This window comes from Bos javanicus, chromosome 16, assembly GCF_032452875.1.
Source record: "Bos javanicus breed banteng chromosome 16, ARS-OSU_banteng_1.0, whole genome shotgun sequence".
NCBI classification, from domain to species: Eukaryota; Metazoa; Chordata; class Mammalia; order Artiodactyla; family Bovidae; genus Bos; species Bos javanicus.
Genome location: NC_083883.1, coordinates 47,465,039 through 47,483,717, shown reverse-complemented (window position 1 = coordinate 47,483,717; position 18,679 = coordinate 47,465,039). Strand labels below are relative to the sequence as shown.

General features: G+C 45.8%; 1 protein-coding gene across 3 annotated transcripts in view; it reads right to left on the bottom strand.

Moving 5' to 3' along the window:
• The window catches only part of DNAJC11 (DnaJ heat shock protein family (Hsp40) member C11), a 70,106-nt gene that overhangs the window by 28,743 nt on the left and 22,684 nt on the right, over window positions 1-18,679 (bottom strand). For all 3 annotated transcript variants that reach the window (XM_061382890.1, XM_061382891.1, XM_061382889.1), the window contains exons 2-4: window positions 16,420-16,549; window positions 13,568-13,641; window positions 4,223-4,324 (exon numbers count right to left, since the gene is read on the bottom strand). In XM_061382890.1, the coding sequence (XP_061238874.1) occupies window positions 4,223-4,324; window positions 13,568-13,641; window positions 16,420-16,549 (306 nt within the window). The remainder of the gene's footprint in view (window positions 1-4,222; window positions 4,325-13,567; window positions 13,642-16,419; window positions 16,550-18,679) is intronic.

Here is an 18,679-nt window from a genome sequence, read left to right as displayed (position 1 = left end):
GAAACTCCAATACTTGGGCCACCTGATGTGAAGAACTCACTCACTGTAAAAGACCCTGATGCTGGGAAAGATTGAAGGCAGGAAGAGAAGGGGGACGACAGAGGATGAGATAGTTGGATGGCATCACTGAGTCGATGGACATGAATTTGAGCAAGCTCCAGGAGTTGGTGATGGACAGGGAAGCCGTGTGTGCTGTAGTCCATGGGGTCGCAAAGAGTTGGACATGACTCAGCAACTGAACTGACTGATTTTCCATGAAGTGATGGGACCGGATTCGGTGATCATTGTTTTCTGAATGCTGAGTTTTAAGCTGGCTTTTTAGGTTTTCAACTCAACTTACCAGGGCTTCTAAGGAAACTCGGTCCCAACTGCAATGCTGCCCCACTACCCCGCCCTGTAGTCTTTAACCCTGACACTTAGTTTATCAGCCGGTCTCTCTGGCAGGATGCAGATGCAGCAGCTACGACCCAGGTAAAAGAGCTTTCTACACATCCCTCCAGTTGGCCACCTTGCCTCTCCCCCAAAGATCCACTTAATATCAAAGCACTTTTTTGACCTGGTCCCTTCTCCTTTGGTGACACCATCCTGGTTTGTTCACTTTCAACAGCAGCCCATTTCTGCATATGGTAAATTGCCCCTTTCTGCCACTGAGCACAACAAACATATGGGTTCAAACAGCTTTTCTTCTGCATGATTATCCTGTCAGCCAAGTCGATTCGGTTTACGACATTAGAGTCACTTCCATGGAACAGACTGAAGCTATAACCATGGACTCATTCCAAGGGCTATAATCATTAGGCATGGCAACCAAAACTAATCTTAAAAAAAAAAAAAAAACTTTATGAAACTACTTTGGGCTTACATGTCTTCCTTGACACATTATTTTATATTTTTTCTTCCTGATAAAGTTGAATTGTGATTTTCGGCTATTATAGAAAACCACACCGATAAGATGGCCCTTCTAAAATCAGGAAGACAAACTTACCAGGGAGTTTATGTCTACCTCTGTAACAGTGAAAGGAGAACAAATGGTCCAGGGAACCCAGAAACAATCTTCATGAAACTCTTATGTAACAGGGTCCAAAAGAAAGGAAATGATACTCTCAAAGTCAGACAATGAAGCCCATTAAACAATCTTTGACTTAACGTCCTGCTTCTTATGGGGTCTGGACAAGTTCATTAACAAGGCAGTGAAAAGTCTGACTCCCAGAACCGGCTCCTGTCCAGAGAGAGAAGATTTATGGGTATTAGCAAAAGAAAGGGATGACAGTAATCAATATGACGTGAACACGGCAGAGAACAAGCCTATTGTATGATCTTAAGGATGGAAAGAGGAAGGCCAGGGTAGTCCCCTCAGACCCGTCACACTCAGCCCTCAAGGATGCAGATGAACCTCACCGTCTGTCTGATTATAAATCCCCTCCCCAATATCGGCTCAACGTGGAGTGCCCTGGAGACCCTGGGACCCAACAACCTAAGCTTGGCATTTTCCAGCAGGAAATGCAGATAGAGGAATTTGATCACACATAGACGGAAAGACAGGAAACAGGTGATGAAGCTAAGGATTCTGGGGTCTGAGGATATGACCTTATGCTCTGGGCCTCACGGCAAACCTCTCATTTCACACAGGGAGAAACCGAGCTAAAGCTGGAGAAGTGACTGGGTCCAGGGCCCAGAGCTGGGGGTGGAGTCCAAATCCAGAGCCCCAGTGCCAAGTGCGAGGCTCCCCAGGCTGCCCTGGCATATGTGGAGCCTGTGCGCTCGATTGGGTCCCGCCGGCGACAGGGCCAGAGGGAAGGAGGCGCCTGCTGGAGCTGGCACCACTCCCTTCTTCCCACCCCGCAGCACTGCCCACAGCACCCTCACGCAAGGCAGGACTCACAGGTGGCTAGCCACATGGAAGGCACTGCACTTCGGCCAAGGGAGCAGGGGGGTAGTATCTGTAGAGGGCCATTTCCAGAACCCAACTGACAGATTTCCTTCCAACAAACCCAGCTACTGGGGGCAATGGACCACTCGAGTGAGGCGAATGCTTTCCACATGGTGCTGATCGAGATACTGAAGCAAGTTCTTCACCCAACCTCGGTATGCATACCACTTTGCACTTACAGAGCAGCCTTGTCTGTCTCTAAGAAATTAACATCGATGTCATATTTCTTCAATCATTTAACAACTTGGCATGGTGGTTAGGATAAGCATCCTTATTTTACAAACTAGAAACCTGCACAGAGGTCAAAGTGTGAGCTCTGCATCCCACATCACTGCGTCAGAGGCAGTATTTCCAAACTATGGGTTTCTCCCACTTGATCTTTTTGCCTGTTCTTGGTACATACTCCAACAGGAAAATTCCTCCCCAGTGAACTCTTGTAAAAATGGAGAAACACCCACACCAGTTTCAGAGGCAGTATAATGAACATTATCCAGTCTGCTGCTCCCCTCCCCTACAAAGCCATGGTCCCCTGTGGGGTCCGGGTGACAGACCAGTGCAAGCCCCCTGGTCATCAGAAGGGTCCTCCTCCTCCTTCTGGTCATCTCAAAAGAGATCACCCCTCTCACTTTAGGATGAGAACATGCTAAACCTCACTGCTCATCTTGCAAAGCAAAACACTTGGAAATGAAATAAGAGATCCAGCTCGAAACCTCTTCAAAATGCCGCAGAGCCAACATCTGGTTATCACTCAGTACTTCTGGTTAGGAAATATCCTTATTTATCCGGCAGCACTTTATAGAAGTAGTGAAGTATTGGGAATCGTACAATATCCCGCATACCCGTGTGGAATGGTCACAGCTGTGCTTCCTCATTCCACATAAACATGGCCTGGAGACACATCTCCATAGAAGCACAATAAATGATCACCACACACACCCAGATGGACCATCTCATCCCAGGACACAGAGGCGTGGGTTGCTGTGACACTCTTTCCCCCTCACTGCTCTGAAAGCAGCAGAACTTCAGCCAGCAAAGCAAAGACACCACAGGAACGGCCCGCTCCTGCCAGGCACCCCTCCCCACTCCCTGACACTGACCTCCACCTGCCAACACTGACATTTACCCAGACCCCCTCTGGTGCGCTGGCTGGACCCTCGAGAAGGGAACCTGTCAGCATGGATCAGAGCACCTTGGAGATTTTCAAATGTCTGAACATCTCACAGCCCCTGACCTGGTGCAGCCCATGTCTCAAGTCTCTGTCTTGGTTGACCCAAAGGAACTGTTTCACTGAAGCTGTCACTCACTGAAGGGTTGGGGAGAGGCCCTGGCGTTTACGAATACACCCTGCAATGTAACAGGATTCGAAGAGATGGGAGTTTTCTGAATATGTGGGCCTTTAAATGATGTAGGGTCTTAGAAAAGTTCATTTTGTACAGTGCATGTGATCAGAAACTCTGAACATCAAGCTTCCCTCATGTAAGCCAGCATTTGTTCTTCTCCTTTAGAAGATCTTCAGGCTGCCTGCCGGGCTGTCCTGGCCACACTGACAGAGCCCGCCTGCCGAGTTCTCTTATTATTAAACACTGTGGAGCAGGAACCCTGAGCCAAGTGCAGTCAGTCATTCAATACCACTGGCATCGTGAACTGACCAAGTTATCCTGTGTGTCATGGGACCGAGGTGCACACGCAGAACAATCTGCCTCCCTAACGAATCACAGGAAAGAGAGACCATAACTGGACTGAAAAGTAACTCTCAGACTCAGGCATGTCCCTGGATTATATGACTCGGCCTCCATCGGGGACCTGACTGACGGGTAGAAGAGGTCACTCTATGGCTGCAGAAACAGTCTGTTACCCGGTGTTCATGGCGCGGCTGTCCTGGGTGATGCACACACGGCCCCCACTTAATGTGGTTTGGAAATGGCCCATGGTCTGGGCTCTCTGGCCCTCCGTATCCTAACTGGTTTGCAAGGAACCCTGGGCCTCAGTGTGCGGGCAGGAGGCTGTCCTCTCTTGACACGGGCCTCTGGCTGATTCTTACAGTCAAGAGCTCGGGCAGCGTGATTATAAGGACGGGTCTTCACCAGCTGGCCTGTGCCCGTACTCGGGATGTCCCCCGTTTTGCCTTCTCCCCAGGCATCACCAGCAGGCCTGCCAGTGGCCCTCCAGGCAGGTGGCACTCTGAGACCTGATAAGCGACACTCGGTTCCTCCCAATTCTCACAGCCTCACTGTAAGAGCCCGCAGCACTGACCACATCAGACCGCTGCTCCCCCCAGAACCAGCCACTGACCTTGGGGTTGGTGCGCTGCTGCAGTCTCCTCTCCTCCCTCTCGCGCTGCAGCCGCTCAAACTCTTCTCTGATCTCAGCTGGCGTTCTCCTCCTTTCCACGACCTGTGGGCAGAAGTGAGAGAAGTCAGCTGAGGACCCAGATGGTGAGGAAGACACAACAGACCCGAGTGTTAACCGTGTCCCGGTGCTCCTCTCCCCCGGGACCGTGAGAGCCCCCAATGAGACCAGGGGACGTTCCTGTCCAACCGTGTGGGCCCCGGTAAAGCCAGGTTCGCCTTCACATCTGCTCAGTCCCCAGTCCGTGCTCTCCCTCAGCACTCCAGAGACTGAAGTGATTTTTTTTGGTCACTTGTCTCCAAGGCTGCAGGATTCTTCCTGAGAAAATGTCACCTCAAGTATCACAGTTTAAATTTTCCAGTGAGGCCACCACAATGCAGGCTAAAAACAACGTCCAGAGAGGGGCGAGGCCTCCACAACAGCCCTGGCACATTTCCCTTGTGCACTGGGCCTCCACCGGGGGCACCCTTTGAGCTTCCTAGACCAACAACCTTAAGCCATGAGGTCTCAGTGTTTTAGCAGTAGGGCTCTTCCTCCTACAACCTGAAATGAACCTTAGGATGTACGATGTCGGCTATATATTGTCAGAGTATAAACAATACTCAGGTACCAATCAGCAGCCCTTGAGGACACACAAGGATGTCAGGCCTGCGAGCAGGCAAGGCCTTTCTTGCCCACCTCAGCCTTTCTTCAGTTCAGTTCAGCTCAGTTGCTTGAAGTGAAGTGAAGTGAAGTGAAATCGCTCAGTCGTGTCCGACTCTTTGCGACTCCACCAGATTCTCCAGGCAAGAATACTGGAGTGGGTTGCCATTTCCTTCTCCAGGGGATCTTCCCGACCCAGGGACTGAACCCCAGTCTCCCGCATTGCAGGCAGACGCTTTAACCTCTGAGCCACCAGGGAAGCCACCTCAGCCTTTCTTCAGTTCAGTTCAGCTCAGTTGCTTAGTCCTGTTCAACTCTTTGCGACCCCATGGACTGCAGCACGCCAGGCCTCCCTGTCCATCACCAACTCCCGGAGTTTACTCAAACTCATGTCCATTGAGTTGGTGGTGATGACATCCAACCATCTCATCCTCTGTTGTCCCCTTCTCCTCCTGCCTTCAATCTTTCCTAGCTTCAGGGTCTTTTCCAATGAGTCAGTTCTTTGCATCCGGTGGCCAAAGTATTGGAGTTTCAGCTTCAGCATCAGTCTTTCCAATGAATATTCAGGACTGATTTCCTTTAGGATGGATCTCCTTGCTGTCCATGACTCTCAAGAGTCTTCTCCAACACCACAGTTCAAAAGCATCAATTCATTGGTGCTCAGCTTTATTTATAGTCCAACTCTCACATCCACACATGACTACTGAAAAACCATAGCCTTGACGAGATGGGCCTTTGTTGGCAAAGTAATGTCTCTGCTTTTAATATGCTGTCTAGGTTGGTGATAACTTTTCTTCCAAGGAGCAAGCGTCTTTGAATTTTATGGCTCCAGTCACCATCTGCCGTGATTTTGGAGCCCCCCAAAATCACTGTTTCTATTGCTTCCCCATCTATTTGCCACGAAGTGATGGAATTAGATGCCATGATCTTAATTTTCTGAATGTTGAGTTTTAAGCCAACTTTTTCACTCTCCTCTCTCACGTTCATCAAGAGGCTCTTTAGTTCTTCTTCACTTTCTGCCATAAGGGTGGTGTCATCTGCATATCTGTGGTTATTGATATTTCTCCTGGCAATCTTGATTCCAGCTTGTGCTTCTTCCAGCCCAGCATTTCTCATGATGTACGCTGCATATAAGTTAAATAAGCAGGGTGACAACATATAGCCTTGACGTACTCCTTTCCCAATCTGGACCAGTCTGTTGTTTCACGTCCAGTTCCAACTGTTGCTTCCTGAGCTCCATACAGATTTCTCAGGAGGCAGGTCAGGTGGTCTAGTATTCCCATCTCTTTCAGAATTTTCCACAGTTTGTTGTGATCCATGCAGTCAAAGGCTTTGGCATAGTCAATAAAGCAGAAGTAGATGTTTTTCTGGAACTCTCTTGCTTTTTCGATGATCCAACAGGTGTTGGCAATTTGATCTCTGCTTCCTCTGCCTTTTCTAAATCCAGCTTGAACATCTGGAAGTTCATGGTTTACATACTGTTGAAGCCTGGCTTGGAGAATTTTGAGCATTACTTTGCTAGCCTGTGAGATGGGTGCAATTATGCAGTAGTTTGAACATTCTTTGGCATTGCCTTTCTTTGGGATTGGAATGAAAACTGACCTTTTCCAGTCCTGCGGCCACTGCTGAGTTTTCCACATTTGCTGGCATAACGAGTGCAGCACTTTCATAACATCATCTTTTAGGATTTGGAATAGCTCAACTGGAATTCCATCACCTCCACTAGCTTTGTTCGTAGTGATGCTTACTAAGGCCCACTTGACTTCACAGGATGTCTGGCTCTAGGTGAGTGATCACACCATCATGATTAACTGGGTCATGAAGATCATTTTTGTGTAGTTCTGTGTATTCTTGCTACCTCTTCTTAATACCTTCTGCTTCTGTTAGGTCCATACTGTTTCTGTCCTTTATTGTGCTCATCTTTGCATGAAATGTTCCCTTGGTATCTCTAATTTTCTTGAAGAGATCTCTAGTCTTTCCCATTCTGTTGTTTTCCTCTATTTCTTTGCATTGACTGAAGAAGGCTTTCTTATCTCTCCTTGCTATTCTTTGGAACTCTGCATTCAAATGGGTATATCTTTCCTTTTCTCTTTTGCCTTTCACTTCTCTTCTTTTCACAGCTATTTGTAAGGTGTCCTCAGACAACCATTTTGCCTTTTTGCATTTCTTATTCTTGGCGATGGTCTTGATCCCTGCCTCCTGTACAATGTCATGAACCTCCATCTATAGTTCTTCAGGCACTGTCTATCAGATCTAATCCCTTGAATCTATTTCACTGTATAATCGTAAGGGATTTGATTTAGGTCAAATATACCCGAATGGTCTAGTGGTTTTTCCTACTGTATAGCTCATCCAAAAGCAAGATAGTCTCTGAGATTTCAAACAGGATGGGAAGGGCCACATGGGTCTTGGGTACCACACCTGTGAGAGAGGAACCCCCACCAGGTGATTCCCAAGGGCCCCAAAAGGTACAAGTCCATGAGGGACACTGAGAGTGGGAGCAGCAGAGACACCGCCAAGGTCATTGGAGGAAAAGATCAGACAGTCCTGAGCCTGTGGTAGTGGGAGAAACACAGGGGAGACTGGAGGGGCTGCTCAAAGAACACCTACAAAGGCAGGTGATGTGAAAGAAAGCTATCCTGGAAATCACAAGTTTTAAAAATTATTCAAAAAATGCATGCTTATAGCAAAAAATCAAAATGGTACAGAAAAATATGAAGTAAAAAGGTATAGTCCCTCCCCATACTCCTCCTTCTCACAGGTTAACAATTTTTTATGTATCTTCCTAAAAACCTACGCATATGTATGAATATATACATTAAAATTACACACGTATGTACACATATATGTATATATATTATATGTGTGTACATATATAATACATGCACACACATATAACATATATAATATATACATTAAATTACTGTATAATTTTAATTATACATTAAAATTACTGTATAATTTTAATTATACATTAAAAACAGCCTTTGTGCAACCTGATTTCATTATTTGGCAATCCAGAAAATTAAATACAGGAGCTGGCCTACCCCCCTAAATTGAGAAATGTGTTCACTGTCGCTTTCAGCAAGTAAACAGAAAAAAATAATGAAAACATTTTCTCCTCTCCCATATAAATTGTTCATTACCAAAAAGGGGCAACTGTTTCTTTTAAACAGGGTTTTAAAATAAAAACACTGTTAAAATAATCTAGGAACTGAAAGTCCAAATGGTACAGCAACGATCCCTTTGTGACCTCACAAAAACATCCTCGGTGATATTGAACTGATGCGGCCTGCTCACAACGCTAGTGCTTATAAACACTCAGCCTTGTCCATCTTTTCTATTTTTGTCTAAGCCCCTCGGCTTATGTAATCTTAGTTCCTGGACCACAGATCGAACCTGGGCCCCGGGTAAAGTATGGAGTCTTAGCCACTGAACTGCCAGGAAGTGCCCATGCACATCTATTTACGGCGCTTTCACTTCTCCGTCACCCCATCTTGGACTGATAGGGTGCTCCCTCCATGGGGCCCAGAGGAGAACAAGATTTATTTTCAACAATTCCAGCTGTGTGACTTTTGCAAATGACTCTCTGCCACACTATGTGACAGAATGAAGAGGCAAATATCCCAAAGGTGTTAAGTCACTCTGTTTCTAGTCTATTTGACAGAAGTTTTGCAAACAGTTGGTACGTATCAGAGCTAACTGCAGAGTCAAGCTGGCCGGCCACTCTAGAGCTATAAATACCTTGGCTGGGCATCTCATTCTAACTCCCATGGGGCCCTTTACTATTTATTTTTTCAAAAAATCCATTTGTTTACTTATTTTATTTTTGGCTGGGTCTTTGTGTTGCAGAGAGCGGGGGTTACTCTGCAGCTGTGGTGCATGGGTGCTTCTCATTGCGGTGGCTTGTTTTGGAGCACATGGGCTCTAGAACAGTCTCAGCAGTTGTGGCACACAGCCTTAGTGGCTCCGTGGCATGTGGGGCCTTCCCGGACCAGGGATCCAACCTGTGTCTTCTGCACTGGCAGGGAAATTCTTTACCACTGAGCCACTAGGGACACCCCCAGCCCTTTACTGTTTACATCCTTCTCTACACAGAGAACATCATGGTGGAGAGTGGAAGATGCCTAAGCCAGCTGCAAGTCACTTTTTCTTCCCTTGGGTAACCCCTTAGATACATGAGCCCGGAACACAGCATCCCAAAGTGCGTTAAATTGGAAAGTACAGTTGGAAAGATATTTTCAATGTTTTTCATCAGTGAAGTGTATCACATGCAGCCCATGAGTCTGTACACCTGCACGGTCCACCCTGATCACCTATCAGCTAGGTCTATTCTGTGCTAGTCGGATGTCTTATCCTGCAGACGAGGGGGTGCAGAGACCAGTAGAAGCAGGTGGCGCAGTGGGAGGAGGACAGGGACCCAGGCTTTCCGACACCACCTGAACCTCCTGGAGAACTCAGGCGAGTCACTTCACTAAGCTTCAGCTTCCTCCTATAAATGCTTCTACACTACAGTGTGTACGTGCTAGGTCACTTCAGTTATGTTCGACTCTTTGCCACCCCATGGACTGTAGTCCACCAGGCTCCTCTCTCCATGGGATTTTCCTGACAAGAATACTGGAATAGGTTGCCATTCCCTTCTCCAGGGGATCTTCCTGATCCAGGGATAGAACCCAGGTCTTTTACATCTCTTGCGTTGGCAGGTGGGTTCTTTACCAACAGTGCCACCTGGGGCATTAAAATCACACAAGATGCTGTCTGTTCTATGATTCTGGTTAGACAACTTTTCACTTGAATAATTTTAGAAAATAATTTAGAACTTTAGAGAAGCTACGAAGACGACACAGAAAGTTCTCATCTACCCAGCCTCCCCCAAATGTGAACATCTTACATAACCAAGAACAAACACCTGTCAAGTCCAGGATGCCAACATTAGTACAAAGCTATTAACTGAACCCAGACTTCTGGGATTTCACCAGTCTTTCCAGTAACATCAGAGTTACGTCCTAGGATCCAATTCAGGGTCCAGGACTGCATTTAATCACGTCTCATTAGTCTCCTCTGATCTGTGGGAGTTTCTGTCTTCTTTTCCATGATCTTGACCATATTATACCTCTTAATACAGGCTGATTGTCTCTTTGGCTGTGCTGGGTCTTTGTTGTGACACGCGAGATCTTTGATCTTCATTGAGGCATGTGGGATCTAGTTCCCTGACCAAGGATTGAACTGGGCCCCTGAATGGGGAGCTCGAAGTCTCAGCTGGACCACGAGGCAATTCCCCAGGCGAATCTTCTTAGACACTGTAAGGATGATGTCAAATAGGTAGGGAAAAGTGAGATATGGATGAATGTAAAGGACTGCAGACAGAAACCAAAGCATGGATGATCCAGGCCCAAGGCTGCTCCTCTAAATGTACATCAGCTGGTCTGTAAGCGCCCTCCGGGTTGTATGGTTTCCACTCCACTTCCACAGCTCAGAGCTGGATTTCTGCCATTTAAGAGAAGAAGTGGCCAAGTTCATTTTCAACATGGGTATCTGCACAAACACTGCAACTTTGGGGACTCAGGTGGCTGGTGTTATGAGCTGTGAATGGCGGCGTCTTACTCCTTTGGAATGCTGCCAGAGGATGATCCACTTTCTTAAAGGTTAAAGACAAAAGAAGAGACAGAGACAAACAGAAAAGACCAAAACCTATCTAATGCCTGAAAACAGAACCAATATTTGATGCAACCTATAAAAGCTCAATTTCACCCCCGGCCTCCGCTGGCAGAAAGGCTGGTGGTATCATCCAGCCACCAGCATGTTGGTGGCTACTCTGACATCTTTGGATTAAAGGAGCCCCAGACACTAGGGGCTTTAGCAGTGCCCTCCACCCTCCTGACCACCTGTGTGTTTAGACTAACAGATGTGTGGCAAATGGATACCAGTCGGCAAGTAAAAAGTTCAATAGTCTAAAAACACCAACAACACCCTGAGGGGAACACAGCTTCCTCTGTGGGGTGGAAGCTGTGACTGAAAAGAGAGAACCCTTGCACTGAACAAACCACCACCTGGAGAACTCCTCGAGGGAGTGGTGACGCCAGCTCTGTGAACTGCTCTTGAGTTCAGTGAGGCTTTTTCTTCACAGTATGAAGAGTGGGGTCAATCTTCCTATTACATTAAGCACCGATATATCTCTTGTAAATATGTATCAGGGGAGGTAACTTCTATCTTTTCCTTCTACTGTCAGGGAAGGCTTAGTATTTATTTTTATTTTTGGCCGTGCCACATGGCATGAGGGACCTTAGTTCCCTGACCAGGGACTGAACCCGGGCCCCCTGCATTGGAAGTGAAAAATCCTAACCACTGGATCACCAGGGAAGTCCCAGGGAAGGCTTAGTATTAATATCAGTGCAAAAAAAGCCAATTCTGGTGGATGAGAACTTGATTCCCTTAAAGTAGTCTACTGAAAAATGTGAACATAAAAGCTTATCCAGTTACCACCTACGACTGCTTACATACTTTTATATTTTTATTATTATTTTAAAAATTATTTATTTATTTGGCTGCACCAGGTCTTAGTTACAGCATTTGAACTCTTAATTGCAGCATGTGGGATCTAGTTCCCTGAGCAGGTATTGAACCTGGGCCCCGTGCACTGGGAGTGTGAAGTCTTAACCACTGGACCCCTGGGAAGGTCTCAGCCTACACGCTCTTATAATCACTGCAGTGTGTGGTGCTTCTGTTTCTAACGGGGAGACGGTTTGGTCTTATAATAGGAAACCATGATGTTTTGCTGGGAAGAAGTCACCCTGCTGTCCCACTGAGTGGGGACAATGAAAAGCCTAGACTCAGGAGGGGATGCGTACCCGAGGCCTGAGGCTTTTCAGTGGCCCCAACTGCTGCCATGAAAAACTGTAACCAACCCACATCTTCAAAACACAAGGGAGCTTTAAACTGGGGCATGAAGTGTGAGGAGAAATTCAGTAAATACAACAGGATTCTATTTTCCTTTTTTGATGAAAAAAATTGTAAGCTATTAGATCTAACACTTTGCTACCATGAACTAATGTGACACGATGCACTGTTACTTCCACCGAGCCAAAAGCCAGAAACTAAATGCTCACTGGGAGCTCACTGGGACTGTGGATGGGTCAAGGGCCAGACATGATAGGGAGTGGTGGGGACTGGGGCAAACTGGATGGTACAGTCCAGTCCAAACAGCAGGGGCTCCTCATATCTGGATTGACTGTTGCCTCAGAGGGGAATTTAGATACAGTGTTGTCAGATCTTCTAATTTTTCCAGAGAAGATAAAGATACTTCTATGTAAAGCTTCCCAAATTTTAAAGTCAGCAACTACAATTCATTGTGTGGACAACCAAAACACAGCTGCATGTAGAAAATGGCCTGTAGGCTACCAGTGTTAAGCACTGGAGAAACCCCGTTTCGCTTCTCTTCCCGTCTGTACCCAAAGGTCTTTAGAAGGTTTTCATATTAGAATTAGAAGAGACAGGCATACAGGTTTGAGATCAAAGGAACTTCAAGGGAGAGTTTACACATCAATGAAGAAGTAACTCAACGACAGTTAACGTTAACATCTACCAGAATTTCTTGGGCGTCAGAACCAAGTTTCTATAATGAAATTAAGTAATAACACCTACATGTTTTTATAGCCAATACAGAGTTTTACAGTTTTCAGATTAATTTCTCTACTTGATTTGCATATCATTATTTTTCAGATAATAACTTGGAAGCGTGAAACAATCAAACGGCCTGCCCAAGGTTCTAAGACTGCTCAGGGGCAGAGTGAAAGAAAATGGAACCTTCTTTTTTTTGCGGCTCTGGGTCTTCACTGCGGTGCACGGGCTTTCTCTAGTTGTGGTGAGTGGGGGCTACTCTCCAGTTGCAGTGCACGGGCTTCTCACTGGAGCACGGGCTTCAGGTGCGCGGGCTTGGTAGTTGTGGCCCACGGGCTTAGGTGCCCAGCAGCATGTGGGATCTTCCTGGAGTAGGGATTGAACTCATGTCCCCACACAGAAACTTCTGGACTTCAGTGATTGTTCTCACAAGGCATGGTGGCCCAGGTTATCTACTACATAGACACTGCTATCTATTTCGTTTACTCTCTATAACATCCTAACAGTACAGCTCATTAAAGCTGGAAGGATCATTACAGAAAATGTAATCCAGTAGCTCTAAACTTTTCTCTGTTTCCATCTTGTTTACATGTACAACTCTTAATATCACCAAACAATTCCTACGTGCAGTTATGACCTCGGTTGGAGAGAGGCACTCAGGACCCTGGAGGGTGGAAGGAAGTGTGTGTGTGGAAGGACGTGTACATGTAGACAGAACTGTACCCTTGCAGACACCCTCTGACCATCACCCCGACCAGCCTGTTCCCTCCCCGGGGTTAAAACTTACTGGTCTAGTTCATCCCTCCATTCCCCTGACGGGTTAGGAAACACAGGACGAGTTCGATGACTGACGGTCCCAAGTTCTATAAAGTGGCAAAGCCAAGTGTAAAATTCAGTCTCTTAAACCAAAATATAAGGTGAGAAAGGGACTCTCACAGGCCCCACAGCAGGTTGCGGGGTTTTGGGGGTGTTATTCTGTAGCTGTTGAGGTGTCCCTTCCTGGGATACCAGGCGCAGAGCTTCTCTTACCTCCCAGCCTTCCATCTCCAGTCCTCTCTTGCCATAGATGTCGTAGATGGCCCTGGTCTGGGGGTCACTGAGCACTGCAAATGAAAAACCCAATGTGTTTACAAAGCACTGAATCCTCCACTTAGTTCTGACCACACCAGCAGCAGGCAAGCCCACCTCTCTTTGTCCTTCTTCCAACCACAATTTTCCCAGAGACTCTGCCATTCCTGATGTGTCTTTCCTTCTACTTGCCTTCCAGATCCAACTAAGAACGTGTTTAAAGGCGGCTCCAGGTGGAAAATGTTGCATTTTTCATGTCCGAGCTACCTTGTGAGGGGTGCTGACTCTGTATCACTAAAGGACAGTTGTTTTTAAAAGACTGTCCTAAGTTTCTGTCACCGTCTATAGAGTACCTTGGCTTGAGACAGCAAATTCCAGTTTCTAATAAAGCCTAATGTAAACCTAAGGACAGGCTCCGACGGGAAAAATCTGTCTTATTTACCCTATAGAATCTCACTAACTCCTACAGCCAACTATGTAAGAAATGTTTTTTGCACCTCTCTTCTTTATTTACAAATCAGTTAAAAAGGCGCAAACACCTGTCACTACGGTGTCAGCCATGTCACCTAAAGTGCATCAGGAAAAGACTGTTCAATAAGAATGAGAGGGACTTTACTGGCAGTCCAGTGGTTAGGACTCCACACTTCTACTGCAGGGGACCCAAGTTTGATACCTGGTTGGAGAACTAAGATCCTGCATGCTGCATGGTGTGGCGAAAAAATTAAATAAATAAACATTTTAAATCACTACATTAAAAAAACTAAAAGGGCGGTAGCTAACTGATTCTGAACATCTGTACAGCTATTTCTATTGGGCCAACTTCTGTTCAAGACCTTTGAATCTCCCCACTCTTCCCTACCCTGGCCCCTGAGAATTCCCATATATTTCTAGGTCTAATTAAAAAATGATGTAAATGACACTGTGCTGTGCTATGCTTAGTCACTCAGTAGTGTCCAACTCTTTGTGACCCTATGGACTGTAGCCTGCCAGGCTCCTCTGTCCTTAGGGATTCACCGGGCAAGAATACTGAAATAGGTTGCCATGCCCTCCCCCAGGGAATCTTCCCAACCCAGGGACTGAAGCCAGGTCTCCTGCATTGCAGGTGAATTCTTTACCATCTGAGCCACCAGGGAAGCCCCAAAATACTAGAGTGGGTACCCTATCCCTTCTCCAGGGGAACTTCCCAACGCAGGAATCAAACTGGGGTCTCCTACACTGCAGGTAGATTCTTTACCAGCTGGGCTATCAGGGAAGACCTGTAAATGACTCTTGGTTTAATCGTTGGTTAAGTTGCGAAGTCATGTCTGACTCATGTGATCCCATGGACTGTAGCATGCCAGGCTCCTCTGTCCGTGGGATTCTCCAGGCAAGAATACTGGAGTGGGTTGCCCTTTCCTTCTCCAGGGGATCTTCCTGACCCAGGAATCAAACCTGGGTCTCCTGCATTGCAGGCAGATGATTTACCAGCTGAGCTATGAGGGAAGCCCATGTAAAGACTCTATCCATATTCAAATCTAACAGGGAAGAAAGAAATGCTGACCATTGTAAAACCTGGGAGCTAAACTTCTTGAGCTGATCTCTAGGAGTTAAGAAGGAATTATTTATTCACCACCTCAGTCTCCCTTCAGGCCAAATACTGGGGCCAGGCCTGCTGCTACAACATGTTCACAAGCATTGGTAGGCTTTTCTGCTAACTCTTCCCCCAATCTCCAAAACAACACAGTCCAGCTATGAGGGTAATTCAAACAACCAAATACAAGAAAAGGAACAAGCTATATTCAGACCAGACAAATAGCCCGAACAGTTACATCTGGTGAAGACACAGGCTGATTATACACATCTGTGTGCCACAGTCTCAGTTTTACTGGTCATTAAAATCTAACTTTTTGGTAAAACCATAGTGAAATACAGCAAAGTGCTTTTATGTCCACAATGAGAAATCTTTATTTCATAAAGAAAATCTAATTTTTGGTCTGTTTAACTAAGGAGCAAATCACCAAGTGGCTCTGGAATGAATAACTGACTTTACTTGGCATATATCCTAAGAGTAAGTTCACATTGTTTTAACTTTAATTTTAAAAATTGTGGTTATAATATACACAACATAAAACTGATCATTTAAACCATGTGTAAATGCACAATTCACTGGTGTTAAATATATCACTATGTTGTATAACCATTGCCACAATCTACTAGAACTGTCTCATCCTCTCAAACTGAAACTGTACCTACGAGTGATTTTACTATTTCATAAGCAAATATATTATACACTTTTCTTTCTGAAATGTATGAGGTAAGTATAAAAATCTGAATTATTTGATTCTATTTCCTATTATGCTTTTTAACATCATTTTCTTCCTTTTGTTAGAACCTTTCCTTAACTGAATGCTACAGAACCAAGAAAATCACTTTCAGATGGAAAAAATGTTCTTTGTATCTTCTCAAAAGAAAAGAGAGAACAAAGTAAGCTTGTCTGTAGCGATCAGCCTTTCACGTTTAAGAGTTCCCTTTAGAAGAAAACGAGGAAACGATTTAAAACTGGAGTATTCCCCTAGAATTCAGATCCGGGACTATTACTTCACCTGCGGTCTCATTTTCTATTTACTGGACACATATTGATTTCCAAAGCAAAATACTACTCTTTCAAAGGACCCCGTCAGTAAAAAGCACTAAACTAACTGCCTCTTTTATGTACCTCGAAGGACTCTCTTTTTCTATCCTCTACAAATCAAACCTCTTAAAAATCGAGTGTCTTGCACAAGACACTGCTGTTTCTACACTGGTGCTCCTACAGAGCCAAGCGCCACACTGACCTTCATAAGCCTGGTGAACGAGGTTAAACAGCCGCTCGGCCTGCGATTTGAGCTCTGGGTCTCTGTGCTTGTCCGGGTGGTAAAGCATGCACAGCCGCCGGTAGGCCGCTTTTAGCTCTTCGCAAGAGGCCTGCAGGAAGAAAAATCCAATTAGAAGACAGTCGATGTGACTTAAATATTATCATGATCAGAATCAGCCTTGAAATGGGAAGCTATCAGCCACGTTCCAACACGTCTGCTGTCTACATGCAGGATATAATGAAGTTATGCTTTATTACTTCAATAAGGCCTTTTTTTTCCAGTTAATAAAGTGATCAATTATGTACATCGAAAGCAACTGTGTTTTGCTGGGAACTGCTGCTATCAGAGAGAATGAAAGCATGTGTCCCCACCCTGGTTCTCTGCGCTCTGAGTGGAAATGAGAATCGTCACAGAGACCTGCTTGCTATTTAACCCAAGTCATTCAAAGTCGATCGTGCCAAGGTATTCTCAACAGAGACTGTTCAGAAGGGGAGAAGAGCTATAAACCATTAGAAAGAAATGCCATGCATGTACTCAGTCTTCAGACAAAGGAAACTCAGTGAATATTCATCCTTTAAAAAATCAAAGACATCAAATTGTCAAATCAACACCTTTCTATTCAACCGCTAATTCTAAAAGCAAGCACACAAGGCAGGCAGAAATGCTTCCCTATCTGTAGTAAAAACAAGCCTCCCCACCCAGAGCACCCAAAGGCTCAACACACACAACCCTCCAACTCCTTCTCATTTATTTATTGGCTGCCCCAGGTCTTAGTTGTAGCACTGGGAACTTTGATCTTTGTGGCGGCATGTGGGATCTAGTTCCCGGACCAGGAATTGAACCTGGGCCCCCTGCCCTGTGACCCGGGTTCAATTCCTGGGTCAGGAAGATCCCCTGGAGAAGGGAATGGCTCCCACTCCAGTAGTCTTGCCTGGAGAATTCCATGGACAGAGGAGCCTGGAGGGCTACAGTGCATGGGATCACAAAGAGTTGGACATGACTGAGTGACTAATACTTTCCCTTTCCTCTGCACTGGGAGCACAGAGTCTTAGCCACTGGACCACCAGGGAAGTCCCTCTCCAATCTTATAAGTAATCAGTTTGAGGGGAGAAGGTGCCATTAGAAGAGCACAGATGACACAGAGTACAGGCGGGCTCTGGGTGTGTTTTAACAACGCAGAAGGGAGGGAGGAGGAGGGCTAACAGAAATCCACTTTGTACTCTGCCTGCCTCACAGCCACCAAGAACTTCTCAGAAAGAGGCTTCACTGGAGGCTCTACAAACACCATGCCATCTCTTGCGCCACCTCGCTGGCTGGGCCCTCAGGTGTACTCTGGGAAAGTACAATGTCTGATTTTATATCAACCTCCAGGACCTTTTTAGTCTATCATAGGTGATACCAAATGTGTAGCTTTGTCAAATGATTTGTTTTTAATTGGAATATAATTGCATTACAACACTGTGTCAGTTTCTGCTATACAGCAACATGAATCAGCTATGTTGTTCTTTAGTTGCTACGTCTTGCTGGACTATTTTCGACCCCATGTACTGCAGCATGCCAGGCTTCCCTATCCTTCTCTGTCTCCCGAAGTTTGCTCATATTCATAACCATTGAGTTGGTGATGCTATCTAACCATCTCATCCTCTGCTCCCCCCTTCTCCTCCTGCCCTTAATCTTTCCCAGCATCAGCGTCTTTTCCAGTGAGATGGCTCTTCGCATCAGATGGCCAAAATATTGGAGGTTCAGCTTCAGCACCAGTCCTTGCAATGAATATTCAGGGTTGATTTCCTTTAGGATTGACTGGTCTGATCTTGCAGTCCAAGGGACTCTCCAGAATTTTCTCCAGCACCACAATTTGAAAGCATCAATTCTTTATCGCTCAGCCTTCTTTATGGTCCAACTCCCATATCCATACGTATATACATATGTCCCCTCCCTCTTGAGCCTCCCTCCCACCTACACCCCATCCCACCCCTCTCAGCCATCATTGAGCTAAGCTCCCAGTGCTATACAGCAGCTTCTTGCTAGTTATCTATTTAACACACGGTAATGTATATACACGTCAGTGCTTCTCTCCCCATCTGTACCATCCCCTCCTCCCCTCCTCCCTTTCCACAAGTCTGTTCTCCGTCTGCGTCTCTGTTCCTGCTCTGCAAATAGGTTCATCAGTACCATTTCTCCTAGATTCCATATATATGCAGTAATATGTGACTTTTTTCCCCTCTTTCTGACTTAGTTT